The sequence below is a fragment of the Spermophilus citellus genome, assembly GCF_964194105.1.
Source record: "Spermophilus citellus genome assembly, chromosome: 4".
Classification (NCBI taxonomy): Eukaryota; Metazoa; Chordata; class Mammalia; order Rodentia; family Sciuridae; genus Spermophilus; species Spermophilus citellus.
Window position 1 is genome coordinate 120,842,134 of NC_138185.1, and position 16,809 is coordinate 120,858,942.

At 34.6% G+C, this 16,809-nt stretch overlaps 1 protein-coding gene across 2 annotated transcripts; it reads left to right on the forward strand.

The window, feature by feature from the left end:
- The first annotated feature begins 646 nt into the window (after positions 1-646).
- On the forward strand, positions 647-15,474 carry GTF2A2 (general transcription factor IIA subunit 2). Of its 2 annotated transcripts, none has more exons than XM_081293202.1 (5): positions 647-786; positions 5,517-5,635; positions 6,313-6,417; positions 12,038-12,164; positions 15,170-15,474. In XM_081293202.1, the coding sequence occupies exons 2-5, from the start codon at positions 5,564-5,566 to the stop codon at positions 15,193-15,195; spliced, it is 330 nt and encodes a 109-aa protein (XP_081149328.1). In that variant the 5' UTR covers positions 647-786; positions 5,517-5,563; the 3' UTR covers positions 15,196-15,474. The 2 variants fall into 2 exon arrangements, with proteins under 2 accessions (XP_081149328.1, XP_081149329.1); XM_081293203.1 differs by having other exon boundaries at positions 653-752.
- The last annotated feature ends 1,335 nt before the right edge of the window (positions 15,475-16,809 follow it).

Sequence of the window (16,809 nt, forward strand, 5' to 3'; positions counted from 1 at the left end):
GCATAAATAAAAATAATAATAAACCTGTTCAGAGGTTCCAGTTTGTCGCGCTTGTTTTTGAACTTTATCTCCTTCATCAACTCAACCACTTAGTGGCAATTTGCTCTGCACATAACTGCTAAGCTTAATGCAATTAGGATTTGATACACCCTGATGGACACCTAAAGGAATTTGGTATTATTACGCGGACTTGAAATTTTGGAGTATTTGACATGCATATTAGTCACAAATTTTAAATAGTGTCTCCCAAATTAAAACTCTTAATCACAAACTAAAATCTTGCCGGTTTAGATTAATTGCCGCCCTATATTGAATGGTTAAAAGACGCCCTGATATAATCTTCAGAATTAGTCTCCAATTTAGTATTTCAAAGTCTTCAACAGTATTACACTGAACATAACCCAGACATAAAATGGAAGTGCCCTACATTTTTTAAATATCGCATCTAATAGTGGAGATTCTTCTTTAAAAATTATCTTATGAACGAATTAGTACACCTGGTGAACTGCTCAAATGGTAGATTCACCGCCGCTGCAGGGTTTGAAAGCCCAGCCCTAATCTCAGTACTCCCATCATTTCACAAAGTTTGAGCGGCGCGCTGAGCCGGGGTGGGCGGTCCCTAGCGCCCGATGTCACTTCCGTTTCCGCGATCGCTTCCGGGTCGTCGGCCCAGCTCTGCGGTTTCTGCGGCGTCTGAAGAGCTGGTCGGCGCGGTGGGCACCTCCAGCCAGGCTTCTGGCGGCGCCGCTTCTGTGCGTTCCCCAGCTGGAAGCGCCTTGCCCGCAGGTAGTGGGTGGGCTGGGTTGGGTTAGCGCGGGAAGCCTGAGCCGCGCCCTCTGTCGCCCCCACAACAGGCTACGGTTGGTTGGGTGGTCTCCAAGGGTCACTTGGAGGGTTCGTGGTTCCCGGGGCCCGGAGCGGCTCCTTACTAACTCCGCGGCTGGTGCCAGAGAAGAGGGAGAGGCGGCGGCACGCCACCCCACCTTGATGCCAGCTAAACGGACCTGGGGTGGTGGTCAGCTCAGCACCCTATTTTTAGCCGACTGAGTTAAGTCTTAAAGCGTCCAGGTCAGCGGCGTGTGGGTTTTGCCGAATTTCGAGAAGCATTCTTTAAGAGTCTCCTTACTGTGTTTCGTCGCGTGAGGTCTGCCTTCCAACTTTCCTCTTGCGAACTCTGACAAAGGAACCAATTTTAACTGGATGGTTTAGTCAAGAAGGTCTCAAACTGATTGCTCGAATTTGAAGACTTCTAATTTTCTAAACTACAAAATGAGAAGGGAGTACTAAATTTCTGTAGCTCATACCACATTTCAAGGATTTGAACACTAGGAATTTTTAGAATCTAAGATCATTAAAACAAATAATGTAACAAATGCTTAAACACTTGATAATTGTTTTCTAGTTAATTCTCAGCCATAAAATGGGGTGTGACACAAATTCTGTACTCATAGTTTGTAAATTTTTATCTCCTTTTGGGACTTTTTCCCTTCACACGTTATATTTACTGAAGTTTACTTTCTTTTATTTATTGAACATATATTTTATTTGGCTCCCATAATATGTGAGATACTGTTCAAGATGCCCAGTTTACTTCAGTGAACAAAACAATCTGTGCCCTGATGAAGTTTACATACCGTTGGATGCAGAAAGTGAATATGCATTGAGTAATATTAATTTAAACTTTCAGAAGGTCATGAAAATTGAGCAAGAAAGGGCCTGGGGGAAGTTCTAGAATGCCTGTGGGAATTAGTCTTTTAAGTATGATGGTCAGTTTCGGCCTTATTGAGTAGGTGCTTTTTGAGAAAAGTCGAGGGGTTTGGAGAGAATTGGCCAAGTGTCTATGTGGGGAAGAGTATTCTAGGCAGAAAGAACAGCCATCAAAGATGCTTTCAGGAACATACCTGTCATGCTCAAGGAATTGAAATGAAGCTATTGTTTGGGGAGGGATAAACAAAGTGAAGATGAATAGTTGATAAAGACAGGGAGATAATAGATAACCGAATTATTGTAAGGGCCCTTGGAAGCTGTGGGAGGTCTTTAATAGAAAAGAGACATTGTGGGGCTGGGGTTGTGGATCAGTGGTAGAGCACTTGCCTAGCATGTGTGAGGCCCTGGGTTCGAGTTTCAGCACCACATATAAATAAAATAAAGGTCCATTTACAACTAAAATAAATATATATGTAAAAAAAGAAAAGAGATATTCTAACTGGTATTTTTAAAACATCAGAGTGCAGGGAATCAGAGATCCAAATGACTATAATAGTGGCTCAGATCAGGGTGATAATAGTGGAGATGGTAAGAAATGGTTTGATTTTTTAATGCATTTTTAAGATAAAGCTTCGTGGATTTTTGAGGATTTGGATATGGAACATTTCACAGGTTTTGTCTAAGACCATAAAAGTAAGGAGTTATGAGATGGGAAAGACAAGTAGATGTGTTGAGTATGCACCTAAATCCACTGGTGAGAAGTTTTTATGCTGGTAGGTATGTTTGGGAATGATCAGAAGTGGTATTTAAAACCATAAAAACAAAAGATATTACTAAGGAATAGGTGTAGATAGTAAGCAGAAATGGAAAATTGTGTCTTGTCACATTAAAAATTCAGAGAGAAGAGGATCAACCAACAAACAAGAAGGGTAAACCAGTGAGTTAACATGACAATCCATAAACTGGTGTCCCAGAAGCGGAACAAAGGTCCTTTAATATCAAGGAGGGAGTAATCAGCTGTGTCAAATGCTCTAATTCTGTGAGGATTGAGGATTAGCAATGCCAGTGATAACCTTCACCATCTGTTTCATTAGAATGCCAGAGGCAAAAGCCTACTGGCTGTGAACTGAGGAGAAAAGGAGAATAAAAGAAATGGGAGTTAGTGAGTACAGACAATTTTAAGGAGTTTTCCAGTAAAGGGGAAGTAGAGAAATAGAGTAACTGGCAGGGGAAGTAAGTTAGGTTTGTTTGGTTTGGGTTTTTTATTTTCCCCCAAGACAGTTTATTTGCTGATGAAAATGAACATAGAAAGAATGTTGGTAGTGAGGGAAACAAAGAACAACTGAATTATTAGAACAATATTCTCAAGTGTATTAAAAGGATAGGAACTGATGCAAAAGTAAAAGGGTTGAATTTAGGTAACTAATGACAGACCAGACAGGGACACAAAGAATATAAGTTCAGATGTTGGTAGGTAGGAAGATGTGGATGTAAGAGTGTCAAAATTTTCACCACTTTAGTTTCCTTAGTAGCATGTGTGAGGCCCTTAGATAAATTTCTGATATTTGATATTAGTACTTTGGATAAATTTCTGATATTTGATATTAATACTTTGACATGCCACCATTATTCACTCAAATACTTTTTAGTACATACTAAATACATTGTTCTAAGTGGTAAATATATAAAGTCCCTACCTTCATGGATCATCCAGTATACTAAATGGAGACAGAATAAGTATATGTATGTCAGCTTCAGTTATTGACATGATTACAAATAAAGCAGTACAAGAAGGAAGGAAGGAAATTCCTTGATCACGGAAGGCCTTTCTAATTAGGTGACATTGGAACACCAATCTGAATAAGTTGTAGGAGTGAACTACATAGATGTCTGGGAAGAAAATTCACAACCCAAAGAACAGCCAGGGCAAAGGCCTTCAAGCAAGAACTGCTTGCCTTGTCAAAGAACAGCAGGGACCAGTATGACCAGAGCAGAGTGAGAGGGGGTGAGTAGAAGAAGGGCAGGAGGGTAGTGAAGGGGGCATATCACATAGACCATGCAAACTATAGGAAGGACATGGTGGTTTTTACTGCTATTGGTGGTTTTGAATAGATGAGTGATTTAATTTGCCACGTTTTAAAGTTTCAGTGTGGCTGCTATGGACTTGATGATGATGGCATAGGTGGGGAGAGAAACAAAGAGACCACATATTGGACTATTGCATTAATTTTTTTGACAGTATTGTGACTTAGGGTGATAGCATTAAAGATGATAAAAGAGAGAAAGAAGTTGACTGTAAGGTTTTTGAATTATCTTACTGGAAGACTAGGTTTACCAATTGCTGAGATGGGCAACACTACAAACAGCCAGTTTAGAAGGGTAGTATTAGGGATTTGGTTTTTGGAAAATTTAATTTGAGCCATCTACTTGACTTTTTTATTCAGTTTCAAGTAGATAGTTTTATATGTGAGTTCAAGAGAAGAAATTAGCTGGAGATAGAAATGTGGGGATCATCAACAAATAGATAAATTAAAAAGCATATAGAGAACCAAGGAGTCTAGGGCAGTTAAGTAGGTGGAATAGGGAGCTGAGGAGGAATCTGCAAAAGGAAACAAGAATTGTAGTAACCAGTGAAGTGGGTAGGAGAAAAGAACTCAGAGTGGTGTGCCAAAAGTCAAAGAATGTCTCAAGAAAACATAAATATCCATTATATCAAATGCTGAAAAAATATGTGACTGAAGGCTGACTATTAGTTTTGCTGAGTTTTATCTGATAACTACTCCTTGAATATATATCTCCTGTTCATTTGTAGACTGCAAGTGCTGTAAGGTCAGGGATCTTACACCTGACATGTAGTAGAAATTCAGTACTTATTGAGTCTGTACTACTGCCACCCTTTTTGAGTCCCCATCCCTCATCTGTTTCTAATCTCACCTTGAGCCAACTTGTCTGATCTCTCCTACCTAAAATACTTCTGGGATTCTCACTGCCTGTACCACTTTTGCAAAGAAAGTCCTTGTGCCCTCTGTTTTAGCCTCATCTCCTCCTACTTGATGTTCGTGTTTATGCACTAATAATATGGGAAGGTTTATAGTTCACCACAAACCTTACTGTTTTATGCTTCTGTGGCTTTTCTGTCCTCTCATTATATGATGATTTTCCTCCTTTGTTCTGCTAAAGTCTGGCTTGAATGGGGAAATTTCTGAGTCAACTCAGTCAACAGTCAACCTCCATAGTATGCTGTGTATATCTCTATCAGGGTTCTTATTTTATACTGGATTTAACCTTTTTGTATGCCTATTACCCTCTCTAAGAGTGTTTGTTACCCTCTCTAGGGTTTAAGATTTGAGGAGTGGGAGTATGTCTTTATTCATCTTTCTGTCCCTGGTTTCTATCACAGTACCTTCTCTTGGTAGGCACTCTATAATTATTGAATTTTAAGAAAGCAGGAAAATAAAGAGGCAGGCATGCAAAGGTGCACTGAAGAATGTCTAGATCAATAACTTGATTACAAGTAGAATGGATGGTACATGAAAAAGTCTAGATTTAGAAGGCCAAGTTTTGAACAAAACCATAAAGACGCATTTTAATAAATGAATATATCTATACTGTATTCAAAGGATGTAAATGTCATTTCAAAATCATAGAAAAATAACTAGAAAAAAAACTACTCCTTAAAATTCTAAAATTATAATTTGTAATTATGAGTTCTGTGGTTTTATATTAGAATATATGAAGTAGACTATTGAATAAGTAATTTATAATGTTACAGTATGATCTTTTTAAGTGATTTTATATTAAACTTTTAGGACATCAATGCAAACCTGAAGAAAAAGCAGTTTCTTCTTCATAAGCCATGGCATATCAGTTATACAGAAATACCACTTTGGGAAACAGTCTTCAGGAGAGCCTAGATGAGCTCATACAGGTGGGAAACAGAAAAGTCAATTCAGTTTCATTTAGAGCTGTAATAATTTTTGTCATATCCCTTATCCCAGGCAAAGAAATATGAGGTAAAACTTGGACTATTTAGCATGTCACTGACAGATGAACAACCTTAAATTCCTGTTTGTTACACTGACAGTAGAACAGAAATACAATGATGAAATGGTGTGGTTGAACATATTTCAGAATATTTTGTTAAAAATTAAAATTGATGATTTTACTCCTTTTTTATTTAGAATAAAGTCTTATTCTCTTTGGTTTTAATTTTTTATGTAATTTAATTATCTTTTGAGATTTAAATTGGAATTTTGAATTTATATTTCAATTTTAGAAGTTTTCTTATTTAAACAACCCAACTAAAAACATCAAATATTTCCATTTGTTTAGATATTAAATGGTCTTCAGTAAGATTTAATCTGTGTGTGTGTCAAAGTTCTATTCTGGCTTTGTAAAATTACTGCATGTTTCCTTTTCAAAATTATTTTGTCATGATAGTGTAAAAGGCTTTGCTTCTTCATTGTCAATTATGGTAAATGAGAATAAAGGATTCTAGTTCAGAAGCTCTGGATAGCCTTAATTAAATTTTAGGTGATAATTTGTATGTTATTTTGTCTTTAATGTTCTTCCCTACAAGGATTTATGACCTTTATTTTCTCTCAGTCTCAACAGATCACCCCGCAACTTGCCCTTCAAGTTCTTCTTCAGTTTGATAAGGCTATAAATTCAGCATTGGCTCAGAGGGTCAGGAACAGAGTCAATTTCAGGGTAAGGATATTTTCCTAAATCTAGAAGCCTGATCAAGGGATATTTTGAGACCCCCTATATGATAATTAATCATAAGAGGAAGAGATGACTAATCAAGTTTTAGAACTTGTTTTGTTATAACTAAATTATTTTAAATCAGCTCTATACTAAGTTTATCCACTTAATGTAGGAGAGAGAGAGAGTTGTCTTTAGATTTTTTACCATTGTTGCACAAGTCAGCTGGATATTTGGTACCTGCCCTGAAGAATTACTGAGATTTCAAATGCCTGCAAAAATTAAATTAAAAATTGAGGGTAAGTAGTGTAATAATCCCTACGATTCAGTTGTTTCTCAAACTCTGGCCTTCACCTATTTTAGGAAATTGTACAGTTATTCCTAGTAACTTTGTGTTGCCTCCCACCTACTCTTAGATGACTCGGCTTATAAAAACCTGAAATAATGGTAGATAACCATTTATTCTGGTAGCTTGGTCTCATTTATCATTTATACTTGCAAGAGTCATGCAAAGCGGAACAAATTCTCTATTTTGTGATGATTTTATAATAAAATCCTGCCCATTGGAAGGCATGGTAGAACAGAAATAGTCTTACCACATTATGATATTAGTGGAGTCCTAAAATATTATAATGTATAATGTTTGGTTATCCTGTTAAAGTTAACATATGTATATGCTTGTATTGTGTTATAGGACATAATGCTAATATAGAATTAGAATATATGAAAAGAATTTATGGGCTACCTTACATTTAAGAGAACCCCAAAGATTTGGGGGTATTTTGTCTTTGCTGATGATAGAAAAAAAATTTTGAGTTCAGGTCCAGGCATTGTTCTAGATACTGGTAATACAGAGATAAACAAGACAGACAAGACCCATTTAACTTAAATTTTGGTAAAGAGATGAAATCTGCATTTACTTTTCATCAATTTTACATGCCTAAAAACTAACTGGAATAAAAGATATATATAAAAGCATCTATGGGTCATTTTTATGTCTTTGAGACTATAAAATGTATTTAACAGTAATAATTCTGGCAAAGTTAGTTTTTGTTTATAGAACCACATGTAGAAATCTGCCTAGTTTGCCATTTGAAACCTGACCCTGTATTTCTGAGTTGATCCATGTTAATCTATAAACTTTTACCCATGTAGAAAATATGGTAGACAACTTATCAGAGACCATAGGATTCACAAGGACTAAATGGTGTTTTAGCTGCATTAGAGTAGATTTCTAGTTTAGATCTCTTTAGATAAATTTACAGGTATTATGATACTTATATTTCTCTTTCATGGAATTTTGTAAATTTCTCAATTTCTAAAAGATTTAACTATTCAGTCTTTACCAGGACTTAATTTTCCTTCCTGCCTGCCTTCCTTTCCTTCTCTCCCCCCGCCCCCGCACTGCTACTGTTGTAACTCAGGTTTCATTGTCCTACCCTTTACCCCTGCCTCCTTCCTCAGATACAACAGAATTAATCTCTTTTTTTAAGTCCAGAATATTCACAAATAACATTCTGTTTAGCTTGGTGTAGTATATAACAAAGAGAATAGGTATAATGTATTAGTAATATCTAATTTTCAAAAACACATTGCTTGATTATATTTAAATTTTTTTATTTATGATTTTGTTTCTGGCCTAGCAAGAAGATTAGGAACCGATTAAAAGAATAATCTTATGTAGCATGTTAATTTTTTTTGTTATAAATCCTATATGAATTCCAAATAAGTGAGATCACTATGTAGGATGTTATAGGAAAAATAACCCTTGAGTGTGTAGTAAAAACATCAAAATATATGAACTTGAACTGGATTAATTATTCATAGAGAAAATTCACATTGATCTAGTATATATAACTAGGATTTTTAAAAAGTCATTGTGTGCATGTGAGGATTGTATGACCACAGATACAGGTAATGATCACTTAAACATAGTACTGAGCTTCAAACAGCAATGAAGAGCGGGGGATAGGACTTGGGAGGCCTGGGTTCAATCCCCCAGCACTGGAAGAAAAAAAAAAATCAGCAATTATGCAAAATTAAAAGATTTAATGGTCAAGAAAAGTAATCTTTTAACACTGACAGTTTCCTTTTCCCTGTTCTTTGATGTTTCTCTAATGAACATGTATTAGGTAACTTTTAAAATGTTATTTTAATTTGTGTGTGTGTGTGTGTGTGTGCGCGCGCGCACGCACGTTTACATATGTAAAACATACACGTTTGTGTATGCGTGTCTTTGTGGTTTTTTAAATGTATTTATTAGAGATGCATTGAGGGTACAATTTGGCTGAATGACTGCAAAAATTATTTGACCAAAGCCAAATATTATTTTATAGATGTAATATTTTTAATATAAAGAATGAATTTAATATTTTAGTTTTTATACTATACTTGAGATACTAAATAGATTGATTCTCAAAAACAATGAAAAAGAAAAATATTTAAAATTCTATGCAGTAAAGGTTATTTCATGTTAGGGATTCTAGTTCACCAAATTATTCTTTAAAAATTACATTATGTTACCTAATCTTATGGGTTTGTTTTTTGTTGTTGTGTTGTTTTGTTTTGTTTTGTTTTAGCACTGGGGATTGAACACAGGAGGTGTTTAACCACTGAGCCACATCCTCAGTATTTTTTATTTTTTATTTTGAGACAGTCTCACTGAGTTACTGAAGGCCCTGCTGAGTTGCTGAAGATGGCTTGAACTTGGCAATCCTCCTGCCCCAGCTTTCTGAGTTGTTGGGATTACAGGCATGCATCACTGTACCTGGCTTATGCTTTAAATTTTGGGGGCTTTTGTTTGGTTTGTTTTGGTTTTATTTGGTTGGTACCAATGATTGAACTTAGGGATGATTGATTAACCACTGAACTACATCCCAAGCCCCTTTATTTTTTGAGACAGGGTCTCGCTAAATTTCTTAGAGTCACTAAGTTGCTGAGGTGGGCTTTGAACTTATGATCCTCTTGCCTCAGTCTCCTGAGCTGCTGGGATTATAGCCATGCAGCACCACTCCTGGCTGTTGAAGTTTTTTAAAACACTTATTGGTTCAACGGTTATCTAGTTAATATGCTAGCTTAATTGTGTTATTTTAATCTAATTATAGGAGAGCACCTAATAAAATTGTTTCACCATCAAGTTTTATAACATTTTACTTTATTAAACCAAAGGAAGTATGTGTATTTATATTACAACTAATAGAAATTTCAACATATAATTATCTAAGTTTTTCATTCTACACTACATTTAAAATTCTGTTTATATTTGAAAATGAGTATTCATATATTAATTTTAAATCCTAGTAATATGCTTTGTTCAAGTTATTGACACAGCCAACTTAGATATATTTTGTCACATTTACTTTTTTTTTTTTTTTTGGTACTGGGGATCAAACCCAGGGGCTCTTTACCACTGAGCTATATCCCCAGCCCTCCCGAGTTGCTAGGATTATAGGTATGCACTGCCATACCCATCGATGACTTTTACCTTATATTATGTCATAAATGATTTTCCATCCATTTTTTACCACCCCACTGAAACTGCTCTTGATGAGTTTTTTTTCCTAAATTTAATAACATACTTTGTGATAACCATTGATTATTTTGTTTTGTTTTTGTTTTTTTGAAACCTATACTTCCTAGAATTTTTACTTTCTTCTATTCCCTACCCTGTTTCTTTCAGATCTCTTTGTAGTTTTCTTTCGGTCATCACAATAATAGGTATTCCTCAGTATTACATACGACCTCCAAATACTGTCCTTGAATGATCTCATCTAGTCATGTGGTCTTAGTAAAATTGATATGCTCATGCTTCTTTACTGTCTCTTGCTGCCCCTTAATGTCCCCTTGCTGAACATCAATAAGTTAGTTTCAAACTCAGTTAGTTCCAAATTTAACTTTCCTACCAAACTGGCTTTTTCTGTGAATTGCTCAAGGCAGAAACTTGGGAATTACCATAGATTTATGTCCCTCCATCATATCCATAGTTGTTGAGTTCTACCTTTCAAAATTTCTCCATTTCTTTTGGTCCCACCTGATACTACTGTAGTAAGGCTACTTTTACCTCTCTGATTCAGCTGCCTCTAAGAGGCATTGGCTTCTAGTCTTCTGGCCTCCAGCTATATTCCCCTCAACCCATTCTTGTCATGGCCAAAAAGATTTAATCATATGATTCCTCTTCAAGTCCTTCATTGACCTCAAAGCAATGAGAAAGCAAAATTGGAATAGAGCAAAGGCTTTATTTAAGTGATCTTCATGGTCTCCTTTCCCTTAGTACCTCCTAAACTATTGTTTTCTGTAATCTCCCACCTCATTCCAAGTGTCAATCTTCTTTCCATTTCCCCACCTCTCCTCAGTAGCTCTTACTCATTCAAGATTCAACTTACCCTCTACTTTGTGAGAAACTTTCTCTGCCCTGTGTCTTCCATACTCTTGAGCATCTCTGCTTTGCTCCCATCATACCCAGTAACTTACTGTTTCATAGCACTGTTACACTATATATTTGTTTTAATGATCTCCCTGCTAAACTCACTGATGGCAGGGACCAGTGCTCATCATTATAATCTCAGAGCTCCAACAGAGTGTAGTAACAGTGATTATTCAGATTTATTTAATTTCTTAACTAGTTCACTCAGAGCCATCACTGTTTCATTGACCATTTTCACTTCATACATAACACATTTTAAATTGAATCCAGCTATTAAAAATAATACCTCAAAGAACATTTTTTATGTTTAATACTTTTCCTGAACTAAAGATTTTAGGAATTTAAGTGTCTTGTTTCATACTAAATTTTAATGGGTGTGTATGTCTGTATACATCAGGGTTGGGTGGGGGTGATTTTTGTTTTGTTTTGTTTATGGTACTGAGCATTGAACTCAGGGGTACTCAACTACTGAACCATATCCCCAGCCTTGTTTTGTATTTTATTTAGAGACAGTTGATTAGCTTCTGGCCTTTGCTGAGGCTTGCTTTGAACTCATGATTCTCCTGCCTTAGCCTCCCTAGCCGCTGGGATTACAGGCATGTTTGATGTCTATTGCAGTTTGACCACACTCTATAAGAAATGTTTTTTGTTTGTTTTTTTTTTTTTTAATATTTAGGTATACCTTTACTTTATAGAGTATCAGTTGCATAAGACAATGTTGAATTCATAGTGGCTAATACAGTGATACATATATGAGCTAAGTCACAGGATTAAAATTTATTTAGTGTCTCTAAGAAATCCTTGCTTTTGTACAAATTAGAAGAATTAATATACACAGTAAAATAGGTTTTAAAAAATGTTTACCAAAAAATTCACATGGACTTTCATAATTTAGCCACATGAGGGCAGTAGAAATACAAATGTAGATTTTCATACCACTTATTTACATTTCAGGTAATTTGCAGACCTTTTTATAGTGCCAGAAATAGTCCAATTAAAATGATTTTTAACTCTTAGCAAATTTATCTAGGTTTTCCTTTCATTTACTTGTTTTTTAGATAGATAGGTTTAAAATTAAGGAAAATCTTAAGCAGCTAAGCATTAAACATATTTTGTTCTTAGTAGCTAAGTTCTCTTAAATTGCTTTGGAGAAAAATATGAAGGGAAAAAAAATGACACTTCCCTGTGTGTTTTGTTTTAAAGGGCTCTCTAAATACATACAGATTCTGCGATAATGTGTGGACTTTTGTATTGAATGATGTTGAATTCAGAGAGGTGACAGAACTTATTAAAGTGGATAAAGTGAAAATTGTAGCCTGTGATGGTAAAAGTAAGTGTTTAACTAATTGCTATTTGAAATCTTGTTTTTATGAGTCTTTAGACAATCTTCATATACTCAAAAAGTTTATAAGGGAAAATAGCAAACTAATCAACTCCCAATTAAAAGACCTGGCTTCTGTCTCAGTTAGGTTCTGGATTCCAGATCTCAGTCCTCTTACTGATTTTAGGTGTGTGTATACATTTCACATGACACAGACTACTTACACAGATTAAGGAAAAAGAAACAAATTATTAAGTTTTTCTTCTTCACTTCAGTTGCAAATTTTAAGTAATTATCAGGTTTTCAAAACCACCTTTCTCTTTAAGGATGTGTTATTTAATGTTGACAATTTGTCCTAGGATTTCTATGTTGCTAGATACCCATATACTTTGTATTTTAGAAGTTGGTTATTTAAAGCACATTAAGAACCTTGCAGCTATAATGATAAATCCATTCCTCTTATCTGTTTGTCTATGCAAGTAAATGTTCCACTGCAGACCTATGTACTTGTTCTGATTCTTAAATATTTCAGAAGCTGTATATCTCTGCTCTCTGTTCTATGATTACGTATTTCCTTTTTGCTAATTGTATTTTAAATATGTACATACTTATAATCATTTGTGTTTAAAGCACTTAGCTGCTCCATGTATGTATGTCAAAATATACTACTGTCATGTATATCTAAAAAGAACAGATTTTAAAAATGAAAAAAAATTGCATAAACAAGTATGCAAATTTTTAGAAGAATAATGTTTACATAATCAAGGTAGACTGACTAGTAAATTATATTGTCTTCAATGAATTCTATCAAGGAAAACTTTTGTCCATGAAATGGACATACATTTTATGATGTTTGTTAACATGTGCTTAATGTTAATCAAAAATAGGTTTGGGGGTTTTTTTGAAATATTTTTTGTTATGTCAGTGCCCCCCAACTATTAATAAATCTCAACACTCAAAAAATAAAAAATAAAGCAACTAACTGTTCCTGAAATTAAGTAGAAAAGACTAGCACTCTCCAAAAATTGGGGCGTTTTTATTTTTTTTATATATGTATTTGTTTTTATTTTGGTACTAGGGATATAACCCAGGAGTTTTTAACCACTGATTCACATACCCAACCCTTTTTATTTTTTTGAGACAGGGTCTTGCTCAATTGCTTAGAGCCTCACTAAGTTGCTGAGACTAGCCTCAAACTTGGAATCCTCATGTCTCAGCCTCCCAAGTCACTGGTATTACAGGCATGTGCCACCACACTCAGTACAAGACAGGTAGTTGAGAAGCAAAAAAACAGAAATGTAGAAAGTAATAGCCTCATTTCTTGGGTTATGGGTTGGGATTTTCATTTTACATACTTTAGATTTCAAAAGAAGTACCTAATCACTGAAAAGAAATGTAGAGAATCCACATAAGCGCATCAAAGAAAAACATCAATAACATCACCTCCTTTTATAATAATGCATGTATGCACTATAGATACATTTGTAAATTTAACGTTTTCCACACATGTTAACTGTTCTCTTCAACCTGGTATCTGATGGCTGCATAAAATAATACCTTCAGCCCTGTTTTTTAAAAATAGCCTCTGGATGTCAGAAAATCTCTGAAACTAGCAATGTTACATTAACTTGTACTGTTCAGGTTAACTAGGAATAATCATTCTAAGAACCAAGGACATAGTTGACCTCTTAATACAGTCATCAGATAATTAAGATCTTTTGTTTCGAGGAGCAGTGTTATTATATATTTGATATTATATATATTATTTTTTTATTTTTCTGGTTTATTATCTTCTGGATCACAAGATAAATATGTTTCTACATTTCAGATAATGTGTAATTTTTCATATTTTACTTGACTATGGAATTTGGCAATTAATTTTGTAATCCTAGGCCTTTGTCAAAAGGAGTTGATGTACACCAGCACTGCTCAGTAGAACTAATGATGAAGATGTTCTGTGTCTCCATTTTCTATAATAGCCCCACTTGGCTGTTGAGCATTTAAAATGTAATTGGCACAAATAAGCAGCTTCATATTTTAATTTTATTAGCTAACTTGAGTTAATTTACATGTAAATAGTCATCTATAGCTAGCCAGTGGCTATCCTATTGAACAGCATGAAGGTAGACTAATAGAGTAACAACATAGTAATACCATAGCTTAGAACCAAAAAAGTAAAAAAGGCATCTGAGAAGAATTAATATCAAAGAATCCATGTATATAGGTATGTGTTTTGTTCACAGGCATTTCTGTCTGGTGGTCCTAAGAATGTGTTAGTCTTGCTTAAAAATGCAAGATTATTTGTTTCTCCAAACTTCAATGGATAAAAAGTAGCAAATCACCCTCATTTTATCACAGTGACTTCTGAGGAGCTTCCCTCACAGCAAAGTGTAGTAACGTTCAACAACAATAAAAAAGTGAGCACTTATGAGAAGCTTAGATTGTATTCCCTTTGCTGTATATCAGCAGAAAAGAAATATTTTTTTTACCCAAATTAAAATATAGTTTGGCATTTACAGGTAACTGTACATTTAAATAATTAAGAAAATGCTGTTCTTCAGTAATGCCAAATAAATAAGGTGCTACTATAAAGTAAGTCCATTTTATTCTTAAAGTTAGCTTTCTGAAATAAAGTTGAGTTTCTAATACAGAAACAGAGGGAAAAAAAATAGCTAGTTTTTGATCTGCTGCTCACTGGGAAGACAGAGGACCTGAAAAACATGTGGTTATGTAACAACTATGTGAACCAAATATAGTACAGCTTGCCTTTCTCTCTAGAATAAACATGGAGAGCAAAGTGTTGTCTTTTTCTCTGTCTTTTAAAAAGAAAATTGTTGACATTTTCAAGGCACTTCCGTTGTCAGCTTCCCTCTTCAGCTTAGCCTCCTTCTCCTTGCCCCCAAAGTACCACCACCATTAGTTCCCTTTTTTTTTTTTTTAAATCAGTATTCTTAAAATATTTAGATTTAAAAGTAAGTTCTTTCTTGAATTTACTCTTTCTCTCTGTTTCCTAGATACTGGCTCCAATACTACAGAATGAATAGAAAAAAAAATGACTTTTTCAGGCCATCTTCTGTTATTATTCATCACTTTTTGAAGAGAAGCAAAGAAGAGACTTTTTTTAATTTATTCTAGCATTGCATAAATGACTACACTGTACTGTACTATCAGAGAATTCCAGCAAAAAGAAGCTTATAACTATATTCTCTTACATTACCTTTATTATACAGCATGAAGAAACATACCTTTTTTTTAATGACAAATCAAAAATTGTTGCCTTCTTAAGAACATTCTTTAATAAACTCATTTTAAAACTCAATGTGAATAATTAGTGGTGGAGCTGTTTCAAATAGACATTGTGAAGTTATTAGACAAACATTTTTAAAAAGCACCATATTCCTTACAAATAACTTAGAAAATATAGTCATTTCAATAAAGTCATATTAGTTTTGCAGTTATAACTTTATCTGATGCATCAGCGGGGCAAAACTAAAATCTGAATGGAATTTTACTAAGAAAATCCCCTTTTTTTGTCTTTTCCTTTTGGTACTGGGGATTGAATCCAGGGGTATCTACCACTGATAGCTTTTCTTTTTTAGTTGGAGACGGGGTCTCACTAAGTTGCTCAACGCCTCACCAACTTGCTGAGTTGGCCTCAAATCTGAGTTTCTCCTTTCTCATCCACCTGAGTCGCAGGGATTACAGATGTGCATCATGGCACCCAGCCGAAACTTCCTTTTTTTTTCTTTTTTCTTTTTTTTTTTTTTTTAATATTTTTTAGTTGTACATGGACACAATACCTTTATTTTGTTTATTTTTATGTGGTACTGAGGATCGAACCCAGTACCTCACTCATGGAAGGCAAGCACTCTACTACTAAAGCCACTACCCTAGCCTGAAAATTCCCTTTTTTAAAAAGTATAAAACTAATCATTGATGAGAGAAACTTAAATACAATTAGATTTGGAAAAGTTAAATGATCTCAAAAACCTATTCCAAACAACATAAATTAGTTTCTAAATTATTTCTTGGAACTGGCCAAATTGATCAAGTTTCATACATTTTTAAATGAACTACATCTGACCAACTATTAGACTTCAAATAAAAAGTCCTACTAAAATGTGTGGCATTTTTTTTTTTATATCTTTGTTTATGTGAAGGAACGAAGTTTCCCTTGTTAGTCAAAGTAGGAAAATACAATGAAGAATGGGGTATTTCTTAAAAAAAAAAAATCAGGCTCCAGGTAATTGAGTGACTAGAATTTAGCAGCTGACTATAGATGAATCAAGACCAACTATTTTAAAAGAGTTGGCTCTCTATTATTTTGTAAGAATAGGATTTTGATGTTCTCTATTCTGTGGTTGACCCCATTTCATCTGTAATTAAACATTTGTTTAACCAACTGCAAAGGGATGAAAAGTCACCTTTTGAGAAGAGTTGGTAGAAATATTTGGCAAAATAGTTTTTTTGGTTTTTTTTTACCTATTTAAATGTTAAACAGTTCTTTATTCTACACATAGTTCCCTTTTTTCAGATGGGGGGAAAAGTAGGTTATTTATAATGTCATTCTTAAATACCCAAAGCTAACATTTGGCTGCACAGAAATGGGACTTCTTTATAAAATAATAGCCAGCATTACTGTTCTATAAGAGAC